This window comes from Panthera tigris, chromosome B2 (assembly GCF_018350195.1).
Source record: "Panthera tigris isolate Pti1 chromosome B2, P.tigris_Pti1_mat1.1, whole genome shotgun sequence".
NCBI lineage: Eukaryota > Metazoa > Chordata > Mammalia > Carnivora > Felidae > Panthera > Panthera tigris.
In genome coordinates this window covers 33,296,197-33,313,370 of record NC_056664.1, presented here as the reverse complement: position 1 = coordinate 33,313,370, position 17,174 = coordinate 33,296,197, and the positions used below count along the sequence as shown (strand labels likewise).

General features: G+C 40.5%; 2 protein-coding genes across 3 annotated transcripts in view; one reads left to right on the top strand and one right to left on the bottom strand.

The window, feature by feature from the left end:
* SNRPC (small nuclear ribonucleoprotein polypeptide C) overlaps positions 1-9,154 on the bottom strand; it is a 58,818-nt gene extending 49,664 nt beyond the window's left edge. The window contains exon 1 of the mRNA XM_007085289.3: positions 8,997-9,154. The gene's annotated coding sequence lies outside the window, so the exon portion shown is untranslated. The remainder of the gene's footprint in view (positions 1-8,996) is intronic.
* Positions 9,155-9,360: 206 nt separating this feature from the next.
* ILRUN (inflammation and lipid regulator with UBA-like and NBR1-like domains) overlaps positions 9,361-17,174 on the top strand; it is a 95,766-nt gene continuing 87,952 nt past the window's right edge. For both annotated transcript variants that reach the window (XM_042986156.1, XM_042986157.1), the window contains exon 1: positions 9,361-9,724. In XM_042986156.1, the coding sequence (XP_042842090.1) occupies positions 9,567-9,724 (158 nt within the window). In that variant the 5' untranslated portion in view covers positions 9,361-9,566. The remainder of the gene's footprint in view (positions 9,725-17,174) is intronic.

Here is a 17,174-nt window from a genome sequence, read left to right as displayed (position 1 = left end):
GCTTAACACTACCAAACTGTACACTTAAAAATAGTTAAGACAGTGGAGTGCCTAGGTGACTCAGTCAGTTGAGTGTCTGACTCTTGATTTTGGCTCAGGTCAATATCTCATGGTTTGTGAGATTGAGCCCTGTGTCAGTGTGGAGCCTGCTTGGGATTCTTTCTATCCCTCTCTGCCCCTCTCACGTGATCTCTCTCTCTCAAGATAAATAAACATTTAAAAATAGTTAAGATGGTGAATTTTGTTATGTATTTTTAAAATCACAATTAAGGGGCGCCTGGGTGGCTCAGTCGGTTAAGCGTCCAACTTCGGCTCAGGTTGTGATCTCGCGGTCCGTGGGTTCGAGCCCCGCGTTGGGCTCTGTGCGGACAGCTCAGAGCCTGGAGCCTGTTTCAGATTCTGTGTCTCCCTCTTTCTCTGACCTCCCCTGTTCATGCTCTCTCTCTCTGTCTCAAAAATAAATAAATGTAAAAAAAACTTTTTTAAAAATCACAATTAAAAGAATAAACAGACATCTAAATGACTTTGGTGTAATGTGTCCCCTCACTAGCCTGTTCCTCAAACCTTGTGGAAAATCATCAGGGCCTGGATAAGGTCTCCTAGAAGGCTTCTTTGGGCATCTCAGCTCACCCTTCACTCCTCCCTCCTCCCAAGTCCTACTCACCCTGTCTACTGCTCATTTGGCACTTGAACACATGTTGCTTTGTACTGTTAGCTACCTTTATATAGTTATTTGTAGAAACGCATGTCCTTGTATCTCCCCCATTGTTATGTTATACTTCAATATTTAACATTTACAAGCACTTATGCCCACCTCATTTGAGCTTCCAACCCTGGAGAATAAGCACAGAATGGAAGTTTGGCTTATGGGTATGTTTATGTGAATACTAATTGCAGCTGTAGGTTAAATTCCAAAAAGTTTTTCTTTTGTTTGACATATTCTTTTGCTTCACTTCAGTGATCTTTTTGCAGCGTTCCCTATATTGAAATGAATAAACTGAGGTCTACAGAGAAGCTTAGTCATTTGTCCATGGTCACATAGCACAAGGATGAAGGCTCTCTTTCTGGGCCACTGTCCCTAACTCAGCCTTGCTGATAGTAAGTCAGCAGACATTTGCTTGCTCAACCGGGTAGCTCATTGGACTGTTAGCTGCTGCCTAGGTTTTGCAGCTTACAAAGTTTAAGACAGCTAACATGGGGAAAAGAATGTCAAAAACTGAAATGAATTCATGTTTGATAAGCCCCCAGGTCACCCAATTTTCGTTTCTTCAAAACGAAGGGTCTCTTAATGTTGTATGACATGATTATTTTATTAAAAATCCTAAAATACAGATAAAAATGTAAAAACATCCATTATTCCCCACACTCAGAGATTGTCATCATCAACACCTTGAAGTATATCCTTCTAGACATCTCCTGCACTTATTCATGCATCTGTTAGAAATTAGAGCATAGGTAATACTGTCTTCTCATAGCTTTTTATCATTTAAGAATATACTGTAGGGGCACCTGGGTGGCTCAGTCGGTTAAGCGTTGACTCTTGATTTTGGTTCAGGTAGTGATCTTATGGTTGGTGGGTTTGAGCCCCTTGTTGGGCTCGCTCTGTGCTGACAGCTCTCTCCCTCCCTCTCTCTCTGCCCCTTCCCTGCTTGTGTTCTCTCTCTCTCTCTCTCTCAAAATAAAAAACTTAAAAAAAAAGGGACATATTGTAAACATCTTTGTATGTTAGCAGAGATAATAGGTCCGTCAATTAAAGAATCAAGTTGATCTATTTCTTTAAATATAAAAAAAGGATAAAAAGAATTAAAATGATCAATTCTCTATTAATATTTCCAATCTTTTGCTATATAGTTAGGTTTATACAATATGCTAATTTTACATCCTGTTTTTTTTCACTTAACATAGGCAAGTTTTATTCTAAAAATTCTTCAAATACACACTTGTTAAAACTTTGGAAAATACAGAAAACTGTAGAAAAAAAACAGAAATCCCCTGCAATTTTCCTGTGTGATATAATGCTATAATATTTTGATATATTTCTTTCCAGTTGTTTACTCTGCTTATTTTGTTATTTAGTGTGCTTACTTTAATGAGTTATAGCTATAGTCTAAAAAACAGGATTATACTGTATTTACGATTTTGATGCAGCTTTTAAAAATCGACACTAACATCAGGATTTTTTTATATCATTAAGCATTCCTCAAAAATGTGTTTTCAAAGGAGGTATATAAAATTCTACCTTACCAACATAACTTTAAAATGTTATTCAAAAATTTTATCTTTTTATTAATAATTTTTTTTTATGTTTATTTATTTTTGAGAGAGAGAGAGAGAGAGCAGGAGAGGGTCACAGAGAGAGAGAGAGGGAGACACAGAATCTGAAGCAGGCTCCAGGCTCTGAGCTATCAGCACAGAGCCTGATACGGGGCTCGAACTCACGAACAGTGAGATCAGACCTGAGCCGAAGTCGGACACTCAACCAACTGAGCCACCCAGGAGCCCCCAAAATTTTACCTTTTTAAAATGATTACATGCTCAGTGTAAAAACTCAACTAATACAGAAATTTAACATTAAAAGTGAATGTTTCCCATAAATTGGGTTGCTAGATTTAGCAAATAAAAATACAAGATACCCAGTTAATATTTGTGACCACTTACATTAAAAAAATTGTTACTGGGGTGTCTGGGTGGCTCAGTCAGTTAACAGTCTGACTCTTCGTTTTGGCTCAGGTCATAGTCTTGTGGTTGGTGGGTTTGAGCCCCACGGCAGATTGTCAGTGTAGAGTCTGCTTGGGATTCTCTCACTCCCTCTCTGGCTGCCCCTCCCCTGCTTCCTCTCTCTCTCTCTCTCTCAAAATAAATAAACATTTTTTAAAAATGTTGTTTACCTGAAATCAAGTCTAACTGGTTATCCGGTTTTTATGTGGCAACCCTACCATAACCCCACCTTCCTTAACCATTGGTATACATTCCCCCAGATATTTTGCTATGCATATATTCCAAGCACATACATAAACATATACACTTACTATACTTTTTATATAGATACAAAAGAGATCATGGTATATATACTGTTTAATAATTTGTTTTTTTAAAAAAACTCAATCTTCTGTATCTTGTCATGTTAATTCATATAGGCCTATTTCATTGTTTAAACGGTGGTGTAATATTCTATAGCATAAATATAGTCAAAGCCTTATGGTTGGTCATTCAGATTGTTCCCAATTTTTCAGCATTACCAAAAATTCTGTAGTGATCATCCTACATATATCTTTGGTCATCCTTTTTAGTTATCTGTATGATACCTAAGATGCAAGGTGCACATTTAAAATTTAATGGCCATTACCAAAACACCCTCCTGAAAGGTTTTTACGAATCTGTAATCCTATCAACATTGTATGAAATTGTGTTTTTCTTCACATCTTGTAGAATACTGGCTATGATCAATCTTTGCCAAATTGACAGATAAAAATGATATTGCACTTTTGTTTTAATTTGCATTTCTTGATTATTCATGGTATTCAAAATATTCTCATACATTTACAGGCCATTTATATAATTTTTCTTGTCAATTGCCCATTCATGTCCTTTACCAATTTTTCCTTTAGATTGTTTTTTCCTTGGTTATCCTAATAGCTGTTTGTTTGTTTACTTATTTATTATTTATTTTTAAAATTTTTTAAGAGAGAGAGAGAGCATGAGCAGGGGAGAGAGGCAGAGGGAGAAAGAGCGAATCTTAAATAGGCTTCATGCTCAGCACAGGGCCCAGCACGGGGTTCGATCCCATGACCCTGGGATCATGACCTGTGCTGAAATCAAGAGTTGGATGCTCAACTGATTGCACCACCCAGGCGACCCAAGAGCTGTTTATTTATTAAATGATGATATTAGTACTCTGTCCTGTGTATTATAAATATTGTCCTTGAATTATCCTTTTGTCTTTTGATTATGCTCATGGTATTTTTTATTTTTATTTTTTAACTTTTGAAACAAAGAAGTTTTAAATAAAAAAAATTTTTTTTTAATGTTAACTTATTTTTGAGAGAGAGACACACACAGTACAAGTGGGGGAGGCACGGAAAGAAAAGACACAGAATCCGAAGCAGGCTCCAGGCTCTGAGCTGTCAGCACAGAGCCCAACGCGGGGCTGGAACCCATGAGATGTGAGATCATGACCTGAGCTGAAGTCAGCCGCTTAACCAACTGAGCCACCTAGGTGCCCCTTAGATTTTTTATACAGGCAAAACTATAGATCTTTTCTTTGATATTATGATTGGAGATTTCTTCTTCTAAGATTATTGAAATATTCATTCAGGTTTCTTTCTAATTCTTTACTTTTTTGGTCATAGATTCATGTAAAAGTATATTGGTGAAAAGAATGAATCCACTCCTGCCCACATATATTTTTTCAACAATTCCCCTATTGGTGGACATTTGGGTTATTCCACCTTTTTACTATCATATGTATTATAGTACTTCTAACAAAAAGCCTTTTTATAAACCTAAGATTTGGGGGCTATTGTATATGAACATTATTAAGGTTACTCACATTAATTCATCTGAATTCACATCCACTCACTTTTAGGAAAAATTACATCAATTTATATTCCCAGAAGCAGTGGTGTTTGAGAGCACCTGTTTCTCCATATTCTTGCCAACTAAAGCTATTATAAATGTTTTTGAAGCTTTGACAATCTGATTAGGCAAAATGTTGTTTTTGAGAGACAGCACACAAGCATGCAGAGTTGGGGAGGGGCAGAGGGAGAGAGGGAGAGAGAGAATCTTAAGCAGGTTCCAAGCCCAGTGCAGAGCCGGAGGTGGGCTCATGATCGCGAGATCATGACCGTGGGATCCTGAGCTGAAACCAAGAGACAGATGTGTAACTGACTGAGCCACCCAAGCGCCCCTACCTTATTGCTGTTTTAATCCATTTCTTTAATATGGGTGGCATAATACATCTTTTAATATGTCTATCTGCCATTTGTATTTCTTCTTTTGTGAATTGCCTTTTTGTGTCATTTTTTTTCAATTGGAATTTTCATTATTTGTTTTAAATTTATTTATTTTTTTTAGTAATCTCTACACCCAGTGTGGGGCTTGAACTCATGACCCTGAGATCAAGAGTCACACGCTCTCCCAACTGAGCCAGCTAGGCGCCCTTAAGTTTTCACTGTTTTTAAGAGTAGGACGTCCATCCCTATCTAGAAATCAAACATTGTATTCACATGATTTTCTTAATTTTTTAAAATAACTTGACTTTTTTTTTACTTCATCTAAGAGATAATGTATTTTGAATGGAATCTGGAGATTCTAACGGAATCTAAGAGAAGCTGAATAACCAGGACTCAAAGTGATAAGGAACTTCTCTCTCCTAAGCCTTCAGGTCTCTCATCTTTGTTTCTCTCTGCCTTGTGGCTCTCTTTCTGCAGATGGGCATTATTTTGTTTTCAAGGGTGCCCCACAAAGATAGTCTCTTTTCTGTATTTCTATCACTGACTTTCAAGTAAACAGCCCAGGCCTGTTCCACAAACTCATTGAGTTCAGTTCCAAATTCCTGAGAGAGACAGAGAGAGAGAGAGAGAGAGAGAGAGAGAGAGAGAGAGAATCTGATTGGCTGATCCTAGGTTGAGCATATCCCTTTTGTCCAATCAAATGGAGGCTAAAGGAAAGGGCAATATAGGATACATATGGCTGCTGGAGGCCACATAGAGGGTCATTAATAGTTGGCAGAAAAGAGATCATCACAGTTTGGATATATACCCAAAAGGTTTCTACTACAAGTTGCTATTATCATATAATGTAGCATAACATCTATTTGGACTCTGTCTGTTCCTTGAATCGGTTATGCTGTGGCATAATCTTAGTACTAGCCGGGCTTGGCAATTCTGAATCTTAGGGACTTAGAGGTTTGGAACCAATCAAGGCTGCCCTGGTGAGATGAATCACTTTTCTCCCAGACTTTTAACTTCTAAAGATTGAATGGCTTAACTCCTTTAAGAAATTTTAAACTGAACTAGTCTGGGGATCTGGGGTTAATTTAAATTTCTTATATGTGATCACCAGCCCAAGAAATTCAGAAAGAAACTGGCTGGTTGTATGATATCCCAGGCAGCGGCAACTCTGGGCAAAGTACCTGACATAGTTCTGAGATAATACCTAGAAGCCCTTTTGGAATACTGCCATCAATCAGCTTTTTGTCCTTAGGGTGGTGTTCAGCAATTTGTTCTTTTGTCTCTCAACTAGTCCTTCTGCATGCCCTCTTTCCAACAAAATAAAACAAAGCTGCAGAGCCATTATAGCAGAACCATGCATGTTAATAACCCCCCAGATTCAAGTGGAGATTCACATTTCTGTGAGTATCCTGACGGGTAACACCTCATTTTCTCCATTTAATATCTCATCCCGCAAAAGAACAATTCAATGGAAGGTGGAGCGGCTGGTTCTTCCTTCACACCTAATGTGCCAGCCACCTTGGTCAGTGTTTTTGCATAGTGGTTAGGGATGGGTCAGTCTTCTATTGTGTGTGACTGTCCCAAGATTTGCAGAAGATTATCATCCTCAGTCCTCAGGGAATTAATGGCCAGGGTACCACATCCAATCTCATGAGAACCCCAAATGTCCCCACAATGTTCAGAATTCACTTTAGGAGTAGTTATACTCTTTTGAGATAACTTCTGTCATAAACTGAAGTTCTGGGCCACTTGGGTCTCTTATTTGCAAGGATCTCTTTGCATTATGTGGGCTGTTTATGAGTGAGTCAAGACTTTAATACTACATGGTGTTGGCCAAGAGTTGTTAGTTTATCTTGGGTCAGCATTCTTTTTTTTTTTTATTTTTTTTATTTTTTTTTAACATTTATTCATTTTTGAGACAGAGAGAGACAGAGCATGAACAGGGGAGGAGCAGAGAGAGAGGGAGACACAGAATCTGAAACAGGCTCCAGGCTCTGAGCTGTCAGCACAGAGCCCGACACGGGGCTCGAACTCACGGACCGTGAGATCATGACCTGAGCTGAAGTCGGACGCTTAACCGACTGAGCCACCCAGGCGCCCCTCTTGGGTCAGCATTCTAATGGAGTTGTCAGGTTTATAACAAAATAACATTTTCTTCTTTTGGGTCCTAGGTCAACACAACATTAATCCATGGATATTGCAAGTTAAGACACTTAGTTTTAGTTAATAGAGTAATATCAATTTCTGATTATTTTGTATGTAAGGCCAAACTGAACTCAAAGTATAAAAGGAATTGTAGTAGGATATAGTGGGTACAGTGCTAGACTGGGAGTTTGAACACCCCTTACTAGTTGTGTAATCTTGGGTAAATCAGTTCCCCCCTCTTGGTTTCAGTTTCTTCATCTGTAAAATGGGGGAGGTTGGGCTAGGCAGTCTTAGATTTCTTTCAGTTCTAATACTGGGATTTTTATAATCTGTGTTCCCATTCCACCATCCATAAGATTGGGACAATATGTGTTCACCCCTGAAATAGAATTTTCCTCAATATTAGTAACATATTCCAATATTGTGGTCACCCAAAAATTAGGCCTTGGCAATGATTTAACAGTTTCTTATAAAAAAAGTTCAGAACTATTATATGAGTTTGTAAGTATTGTAACTATCTGCTGTTAAAGTTATCTCCCATAGTATATCACTGGAGAAGGGTGGTCCCTTAGTAGGAAAAGAGAAAGGGCATATATTTCATATTGTAATAGAGAACAAGGAAGGGAAATGAAGTAGAAGGGGAGTCAGGTAAAGAAATATCCTGGGCTACTCGTATCATTGTTTATTTCCAGAGTCGTCTTATGTTTATGGCCACAATACTAGTTATCACTTCTTGAAGTGTTTTTTATGGAACAGGCGCTGTGTTGAGTTTATATTTTTTATCTCATTTAATTCCTACAGCAGTCCTATCTGGGCAGGCACTATGATTACCAATAACTGGCAGAATGAGAATCCTAAATGTGTGTGACCCAGAACCCAGGCTTTTATTTATTTTTGGGACAGAGAGAGACAGAGCATGAACGGGGGAGGGGCAGAGAGAGAGGGAGACACAGAATCGGAAACAGGCTCCAGGCTCCGAGCCATCAGCCCAGAGCCTGACGCGGGGCTCGAACTCACGGACCGCGAGATCGTGACCTGGCTGAAGTCGGACGCTTAACCGACTGCGCCATCCAGGCGCCCCTGGAACCCAGGCTTTTAAAGATATTTTATTTTACTAACAGAAAGAGAATACTGTCCCTTTGCAAAACCTCCTAGCAACCCAGACACTACGGTTCACTTATTCTAGTGCTGTGTTGTTGAAATTGTTATGGAAAACATAACCCATTAGGAAACTGAAAGCTGGTTTTTAGTTTGGCTGCTCTGTATTTTTGGACAAGACATATAAGCTTTCCGGATCTCACTTTCCTTATTAGTAAAGCAGGGAGCTACTTGAAGGCAGAAGACCATTTCTTCCTCATCTTTTCCTCTTTGGATGTGGCGGTGTTGAACAAATGGGAATGCAAGGGGGTAGACAAAATGGTCCCTACGCTGCCTTTCTCATTCTTTGATCTCGAAATGGGGCCTTCACCAGGCAGGTGTACCAAATTTACAGCAGTATTTTGCTTCCTATTTTAAAAACAGAACAAGGCATGCCAAATCCTCGTGACTTACTTAACCTTTGTTTTGAGAGGGCTGGTCTTGACAGAGTGGGTGGGAGGATATGTATGTTGCTGTCTGGACTTCTGATTGATGTTTGTATCGAGGCCTCCTTAACTTCCGAGACTTGACACTGCTGTTGCATAACAGAAACGGCACTAACAAATTGTAGTAACCATCGCCGAGGATGGCTGGTAACCAAGCGTTCACGGCACTTATCGACCCGGAAAAACAGCTCTTAAAACTTGTGCAATCAAGCCCTTCCAGGACAAGGGGCAAAGCCCTGGCCGAGAGGACTGCGTCCTGCCTGCACTTTGGTACTCGACCTTGCCATGGTCTCTTCTCCCGAACTTGTTTTCTCACCTGCAAAATGGTGGAGTTGCGGTGGACCAAGATCCCGGAGCTTCTCCCCAAACCCCGGACTTTAACTCCTCCCCTTGAAAGTGGGGGCGGAGAGAGGAGAAGGTCAGGCCAGGAGTCACCCTCAGCCGCCGAGCGGTCCCTTTCCTCTTTGCCACTCCCCGCCCCCTCGCTCCACCTCGGTGAGGTCACGCGAGAGACGTCACGAGGTTGTGACGCCACTGAGGGGCGGGACTCCGGGAGAGGAAGGGGCGGGGCCCAGGCGGGCGGCGCTTGCGCAGTGGGCGCGGCGCGGGAGGAGGCGGAGGCGGCCGAGAAGCGAGAGGCGGCGGCGGCGCAGGCGGCGGCGCTGGGGGGGGTGGGAGGGGGGGGAGCGAGAGAGTGAGTGAGTGGCTGAGTGAGTTTATCCCTATGAGGCGGTGAGAGGCCCGGGGCCTACCTTAAAGGAGCGGGGTCGCGGCGCCAGCTAGCAGCGAGCCCCCTCCCGGTCCCCGGGCCCGGCGGCGCGGCGGCGGCGGCGGCGGCGGCGGCTCGGTTGTGAGGAGGCGGGGAAGCGGGTGTCCGGCCCCAGCCATGGAGGGCATGGACGTGGACCTGGACCCTGAGCTGATGCAGAAGTTCAGCTGCTTGGGCACCACCGACAAGGACGTGCTCATCTCTGAGTTCCAGCGACTGCTCGGCTTCCAGCTCAACCCGGCCGGCTGCGCCTTCTTCCTGGATATGACCAACTGGTGAGCCGGCCCCATCGCGCCAGCACTGGGGCCCGCGGGGAAGGGAAGGGACACCCGAGCCCAGCGGCAGGGCGGGCCGGGCGGGCGGGCGCTGAGGGGCACCCTCTTCCCGGGGCGTGGAGGGAGAGTGGGGGAGCCTCAGGGACATGGGAGAAATTTGGGGGCTGAGCAAGAGTAGAGAGGACGTACGAGGGGAGTGGGGGGCCACGGAGTGCAGGAGGGGCGGAAGGGAGACTGGGGAGGGCTTCCCGAGGTTCTGCGGAGAATTAGGGGCCGAAGAACATGAGAAGAGGAGAAAGACTTGAGTATCGAGACCATAGGGGTGGACCTGTGAGCAGGAGGGCTGTGGTGTTGGTGAAGAGTACACAGCACAGGAAATCTGAATTTGGGGAGTGGGGGGAAAGCCTGGGGTATGGAGTTAGGGTCGAGGAAGACAGGGATGAGAGGAAACTCCGGGAGAGAATTAGGTGTTCTGGAAGAACGTGGGGCACTGGAGAGACTTGGGAGTTAGGAGATGAGAACAGATACTATGCGCGCGCGCGTGTGTGTTGTGTTTCTTCATTCGAAGACAGGGAAAAAGGAAACATATTTTGGGGAAGGACAAGTGAGCACGGTAAGAGAGCTGACTTTCCGAACAGTTGTGCCAGGGAGGAGTGGGATCTGCTAGTAGATCTAACGGAGGACCGGGAGTGCTTGGGGGCAGGGTCTGGGAAAGCCTTAGGAAAAGTGGAGGAAAGGAGATTATCTTGGAGGAGGGAACTTTCTGGGAGAACTGGAGCCCTGGACTCCAGAATGCCAGAATGGAGAGGGGCTTATCTGAAATAAGACTGGGTTGTTTGGGAAAATGGAGAACTTGGCTTAGGAAAACTAGGAACCAAATCTTTTGGCTTGGAGTCTCCTTGTAGAATTGGGGCAGAAGACCATGGCGCTTAGACCAAAAGGAGTGTTTCTTGGCTTTGGATGTAGCCCTCGCTATTTTTGATAAGCAAGGCTCTCTCCTTGTTCTCTGAGGAGGGGTTGTTGAATTCACTCACTTAGGGTGAGTGGTAAAGTACAGACCATTAGACTTCTTCTGAAAAGATTTCAGGTGAAACAACTCATTTTTCTTTGGTCGGAAAGCCATGGGATGAGTGCCCTTTGCTCTCTGTGTTTGGGCATTCAGTCCCCTGACATGTGGAATCTTGTTTCTCTTGGCATCACTTATACAACCAGCTTCCCCTTTATTCCATGTCCACTGAATGCCTCGGGCAATGCCAGAAAAAAGAGGCTGTAAGCTTAGTCTTTATCCCATTTCTCATCTAGTCCTGTCTGGAATGGTGCTCGTCTTACTTGTAGCTATGGTCACACCAAAGATGATGTGTGAATTTTTTTTCTGTGTAGCATCATTGGTGGGTCTTACTATTTTATCTTTAAACTTGATTGTTACAGCAAGAGTGGGATTGAATTGCTAGATGTTTAGAAAACTTTTTGAGGCATTGAATGCGAGAGATAGTCTTTATAATTAAAGAAGCATTTATGATCCCCACTTACATCTTTTTACGTCTGGGAAGAGAGGGACTATACAGCCTGCAGTAGTTTTCTGAACACCAACTTACGGTGTTTAAATAGTCCTTGATAGGGGTTATTGAAAACACTGAGAACAGGTATTACCCTAGTGAAATTTAGAAGTAAAGCTATATCTTGACGAGGGTTGTTCTCTTGCCTGCCAGCTTCCCACCCCCAGCTCTTTTTCTTCCTTGTTTACACTAGTTCAGCATAGGAAACTTGGCATATTGTTGCTGCCAGTTTGGTAGGGGAGGATCATTATTTCTCCCCACCCCCTTGTGAGTCGTACCATTTAAACCCTGCCCTAATAAGTTTTTAGTTCTTTAGAGTCAGTATTTATTAGTATAATTATTGTGGCTACAAAACCAGTGTAATGAATTTTATGTGTTTGAGGTGTGTGTGTTTAACATCTAAGATTGTTTGTTTTTAGGTTTTGTGAAAGGTGAGGCCCAGTGTGGGTAAGAAAAAAATAACTTAAAAATTATAGTTGCGTTATAAAAATTTTATTTGAATTTTTTATAAAAAATTATTAAGCTCAATGGCACAGAGTAGCATGTATTCTAATGATGTAGCATCTCTGTATGAAACAAGGTGTGATACATTTCTGAGCAAAGTAGTGAGCCATTAAAAGATGTATTCAGGTTTTTTCTTCTTTTTTTAATTTTTTAATGTTTATTTATTTTTGAGAGAGAGATTGAGAGAGTATGAGCGGGTGAGGGTGAAGAGAGAGTGAGACCCAGAATCTGGAGCAGGCTCCAGGCTCTGGAGCAGGCTCCAGGCTCTGGGCTGTCAGCACAGAGCCCAATGCAGGGCTCAATCCCACGGACTGAGAGATCATGACCTGAGCTGTGGTCTGACGCCCAACCAACTTAGCCACCCAGGCGCCCCAGATGTATTCAGGTTTTAAAGCAGTTAGAAGTTAGTAGCTTCTTAGGAATGCAGGCAATTAAGTGGTAACTCAGCTTTAAGCCACCTTATTTTCTGGTTGTAAAAGTCATATTCTTTGTCTTTGATTATAAAATGAAAAATTTTTTGTGAATTGAAGGAAGTAAAGCTTACTATTCTTTTCTTTCTATTGAAAGCAGTTAGCCCCAGTATTATATTTCGATTTCTATTTTGACCTGGTTAAGTTCATTAGATTTTTGTTTTAAACAAATGCTCATCTTGATTAATACAATCTAGTTAAAATAAATATAGTCATGCATGTGTACTTGGTCAAAACATTTGTCTGTGTTGTTTAAGAAATATGTGGTCTAGAAATGTATTGTTTTTAAATGTCATTTAATGTCTAACTTTGTTGAGATGGTCCTATAATATAGGTTGGCAAAATCTCTCAAATTGCTGTGATTAACCTGTTGAATTTGAGATGATTAACTTTACTGTGACTTCTTAAGTGCCTCCTATTGGTTGTAATAAATAACCACCATTCGGTTGTTTGATGACTGCTAGAAAATACTATGGTAAATTAAAAATCATTATTTTAAAACGAAGGCCATGAGTTTTCTAAAATGAAACTCAAGTTGGAAAGACTTTGCTTTTATTTTCAAAAGTAAGTATTAGCTATTTAAGAAGCTGTCAAAAAAACTAAGTTGAATGTTTTGGCCTTGTCAATTATCTACCCTATAAAATATTTTTTTCCCCTAGTCTTTAGTTCATTGTGCATTTTGTAGATATTTCTAATTTTTAATTTGGAATGAAGTATTGTTTCAGCTTAAGCTTTTTTTTTTTTTTAATTTTTTTTTTTTTTAACATTTGTTTATTTTTGAGACAGAGAGAGAGCATGAGCAGGGGAGGGGCAGAGAGAGAGGGAGACACAGAATCCGAAACAGGCTCCAGGCTCTGAGCTGTCAGCACAGAGCCCGATGCGGGGCTCGAACTCACAGACCGCGAGATCATGACCTGAGCCGAAGTCGACGCCCAACCGACTGAGCCACCCAGGCACCCCCAGCTTAAGCTTTTTGTAGTGTTTATACCTGAGTTGGCAGGCATGCTGCTGGGATACTTAATAAAAGTAGCCAATATTCAGTTCCTCAGTAAGTACAGAAAGTGAATAAGTGGTGTGATTAAAAAAAAAAAACCCAGTATGCTAAGCCAACTGAAATGATTTGTAGATTAGTATAACTTTCTATAGGTGGAATGTCTTGCAGAGACACTATTGGACAGTGAGTATAGAACCTGGAATTCTAAAACTGGAAGTTGGCTTAAGAGATTCTCCAGTTCATTCCAGTTTTTCCTGAAGAATTGCATATAATCCTTCCAAGACAGTTTATTTTTGCATCCCTGAGGGCAGAGATTTGCATGGTACCTTATTATAGTGTTTAATTACTTTTCTAGTTAGAATTATGTCAAAACTAAATCTCTCTTACTTACTACAGTTTAAACTTTTTCATTGCTTATGCCCTCCTTGGAGATGGAGACTGTCTAATAAACACCTTCCTTAAGAGGTCAGAAAGTTTCTGTTAATTGAAATCACTAAAATTTTTTCACTATTTATAATTTAAACACATTCAACTTAATGGTTTCTCATCCTTTAATGTAGTCTAATACACTTATCTTTTTTCCAGGGGAAACTGACATGATTCATAGGAGAATTTACATATGATTTTTAGAAAATTTAACATAAAACATATACCATTTTAACCAATTTTAAGCGTACAGTTTAGTGTTATGTAAGATTTCAAATTCTCTTCTGGTCCTCAAAATCATTTGTCTCTTATGTTTTTAAAGTGAGTTTTGTTCTTTAGCATTTGTGACGAGGCAAGTAACACTTCTAGATTTTATTTTTTAACACTTCTAGATTTTTAGAGGGCATTAACTTAGGAGTCAGTATTGGCCTTATTTCTCAGTTATAAGTATAAATAATAGTTGACTAGCATATAGACACTGTTGATTACTTATTTGGCTGGCCCTTTGCAGTTGTGGTGTTGTAACATTCTAGCTTACCTCTTGGTGTCTTCAGGAAGTAATATACATTTTTTGGAACATTACATGTGCCCACAGTGGATGGAACAGATGTGTTCTAGAAAAGCAACTTGGAAAAACATTTTTGTACACTCATGTCCTGCTGACTTTGTCAGCATTGTCAGAGGCACCCCACTGGATAAAATAAAGGTATAACTGATGAAGTGAAATCAGGATCTAGATGTAAAAATCAGTTGTACCTTGTATTTCATAGTACCTCCCCTGCCTGGTCTTAATCCATTTTTTCAGTCACCTGCATGGTAAATGAGTTTCTGATCCACTCTCTAGTTTATGTGTATGAGTCTAGGAAAAGCCTGGCAGCCAGACTTTTGTAACATAAATCATGATATTAGTACTGGGTTCCTTGAAAAAAATGTGTGCCAAGCAGCAGTTTTAGGAAGAGGGTAGGGAAGGATTGCATAACACTCAGTGATAGAGTGTTGTACAGTCTGTAACATTTTTAAGAAGGTTGAGAGTTCTTTGGATATTCTTCTCCACTTTTTTTTCTATCTTTTTTGAGTGGCACATAGAAGTTTTGGACTCTGGGTATAAAAAAAAAGTTTATAAATAGAGCATTTAGATTCATTTTAGTTTTAAAAGGAGCACAGTAAAAAGTATATTATTGTCCTGCAGGAAGTCTTTACAAACAGTATTGCTGTGGGCCTTGTATTTCTGATCACAGATGAAGTGAAAACTAATCTCCATTATAGCTAGGATGGGTGGAGATGGTTTCTTCACCATTTCTTATCTTCCCACTCCTTCCACACAAAATTTGTGTAGCACATAACACCAAAAACTATCAACCAGACAGTATTTAAATAAATGTATTTTGAATAGCAGATAGTGTAATACAGAAGCAGAAAACAGCCTGTATTATACTTTGTGTTCTGATAGGAAAAGAACATGCCTGAAATGATGAGAGAAAAGTTTTGGAATAATGAGGAAACATTCATATGTCAGTACTGAATTAGCTGAATTTCAGAACAGGTAGGAATGGACTGAGTCAAGTAGAAGGAATGATTCACAAAGATGGAATGACTGCTGTGGGCAGGTTGCTTTCTTAGAAGTTTTGAAATGATTAGGCGATTTGAACTGATGAGAAAGTAGTGTAATACAGGTAGAGGATGTTTCCTAAGTGAAACCAGGAAGGAGCAAGTGGAGCAGAACCATCTAGAATATTGGCTTGGCTATAATGCAGTTAATGGGATCAGGAGTAACAAGACATGGAGCTTATTTTTATTTTTGGCTTGGAATATTGCTGATTTTTAAAAAATTGAGGTGAAATCGACATGAAGTTAAACCATGAGAAAATGAACAATTCAGTGGCATTTAGTGTATTCCTAGTGTTGTACAACTACCATATATATCGAGCTGAAACATTTTCATCACCCCAAAAGGAAACCCTACACCCGTTAAGCAGTTGTTCCTCATTCCCTGGAAACCCAAGCCCTGGCAACCACCCAGGTCCATTTTCACCCTTTGCCTTTGACAACTACCAATCTGAATTCTTTTCCTATGGATGTACCTATTCTGAATATTTCATATAAATGGAGTCATACAATATTCGTGTCCATTTGTGTCTAGTGTCTTTCAGGCTTCATCCATGTTGTATAGCATGTGTCAATACTATGGTTGAATAATGTTTCAACAAAGTATGTGTATACCACAATTTATCCATTTGCCTCTTGATGGACATTTAAGCCATTTCCAACTTCTGGCTATTGTGAATAGTGCTGCTATGAAAATATGTGTACATGTATTTGTTTGAATACCTGTTTTTACTTCTTTTGGTTATATACCTAGGAGTTGAATGTGTAACTTTTTCAGGAACCACCAAACTGTTTTCCACAGCGGCTGGATTATTTTATAATCCTCCTAGCAATGAACAAGGGTCTGTCCCAGTTTCTCCATACTTTGCCAACCACTTGTTATTTTCATTTTTTTAATTACAGCCATTCTTATGGGTATGAAGTGGTACCTCACTGTGATTTTGATTTGTGTTTCTCCCATCCAAGTACTAACCAGGCCCGACCCTGCTTAGCTTCCGAGATCAGACGAGGTCGGGCGCATTCAGGGTGGTATGGCCGTAGACTGATTTGTGTTTCTCTAATTACTAATGATATTGAATGTCTTTTTCTATGCTTCTTGGTCAGTGCATACTTTCCTGGAGAAGTGTTTATTCAAGTCCTTTGACTTTTTTTTTAGTTGGATTGTCTTTTTTGTTCAGTTGTAAGAGTTATATATTCTGGATACTAGACCCTTATCAGATATGTAATTTGCAAACATTATTCTCCATTCTATAGGTTGTCTTTTTATTTTTTTTGATAATGTTCTTCAGTGCACAGATTTTTATTTTGATCAGGCCCAGCTTATCTAATTTTTTGTTGTTGCTTGTGCTTTTGGCGTTATATCTAATAATCCAAGGTCGTGAAGATTTACCTGTATGTTTTCTTCTAAGAGTTTTATGGTTTCACTTCTTAAACTTAGGTCACTGATCCATTTTGAGTTAATTTTTGCATATGGTGTGAGGTAGGAGTCCAACTTAATCCTGTGGAGCTTAGTTTTGATCATGTCACATGCTCTGGGACTGGCTTCTCATTGACTGCATTAAATATATCCTTTACTTGTATTAAATACATATTTTCTTCAGAACACCCCTAAAAATTGGGCCAGGAAAGTGTGCAAGGTTTCCTAATGGGGGAAAATATTAGGGGTGTTCTATTAGGAACCAAAATTAAATGTGTATCAATTAATTTATTTATTTTTGAGAGAGAGATAGAGCATAAGCAGGGGAGGAGCAGAGAGAGAGAGAGAGAGAGAGAGAGAGAGAGAGAGAGAGAGAGAGAATACCAAGCAGGTTCTGCACTGTCAGCACAGGGCCCAACACAGGGCTTGATCCATGAACCGGAAGATCATGACCTGAACCCAAATCAAGAGTCAGATG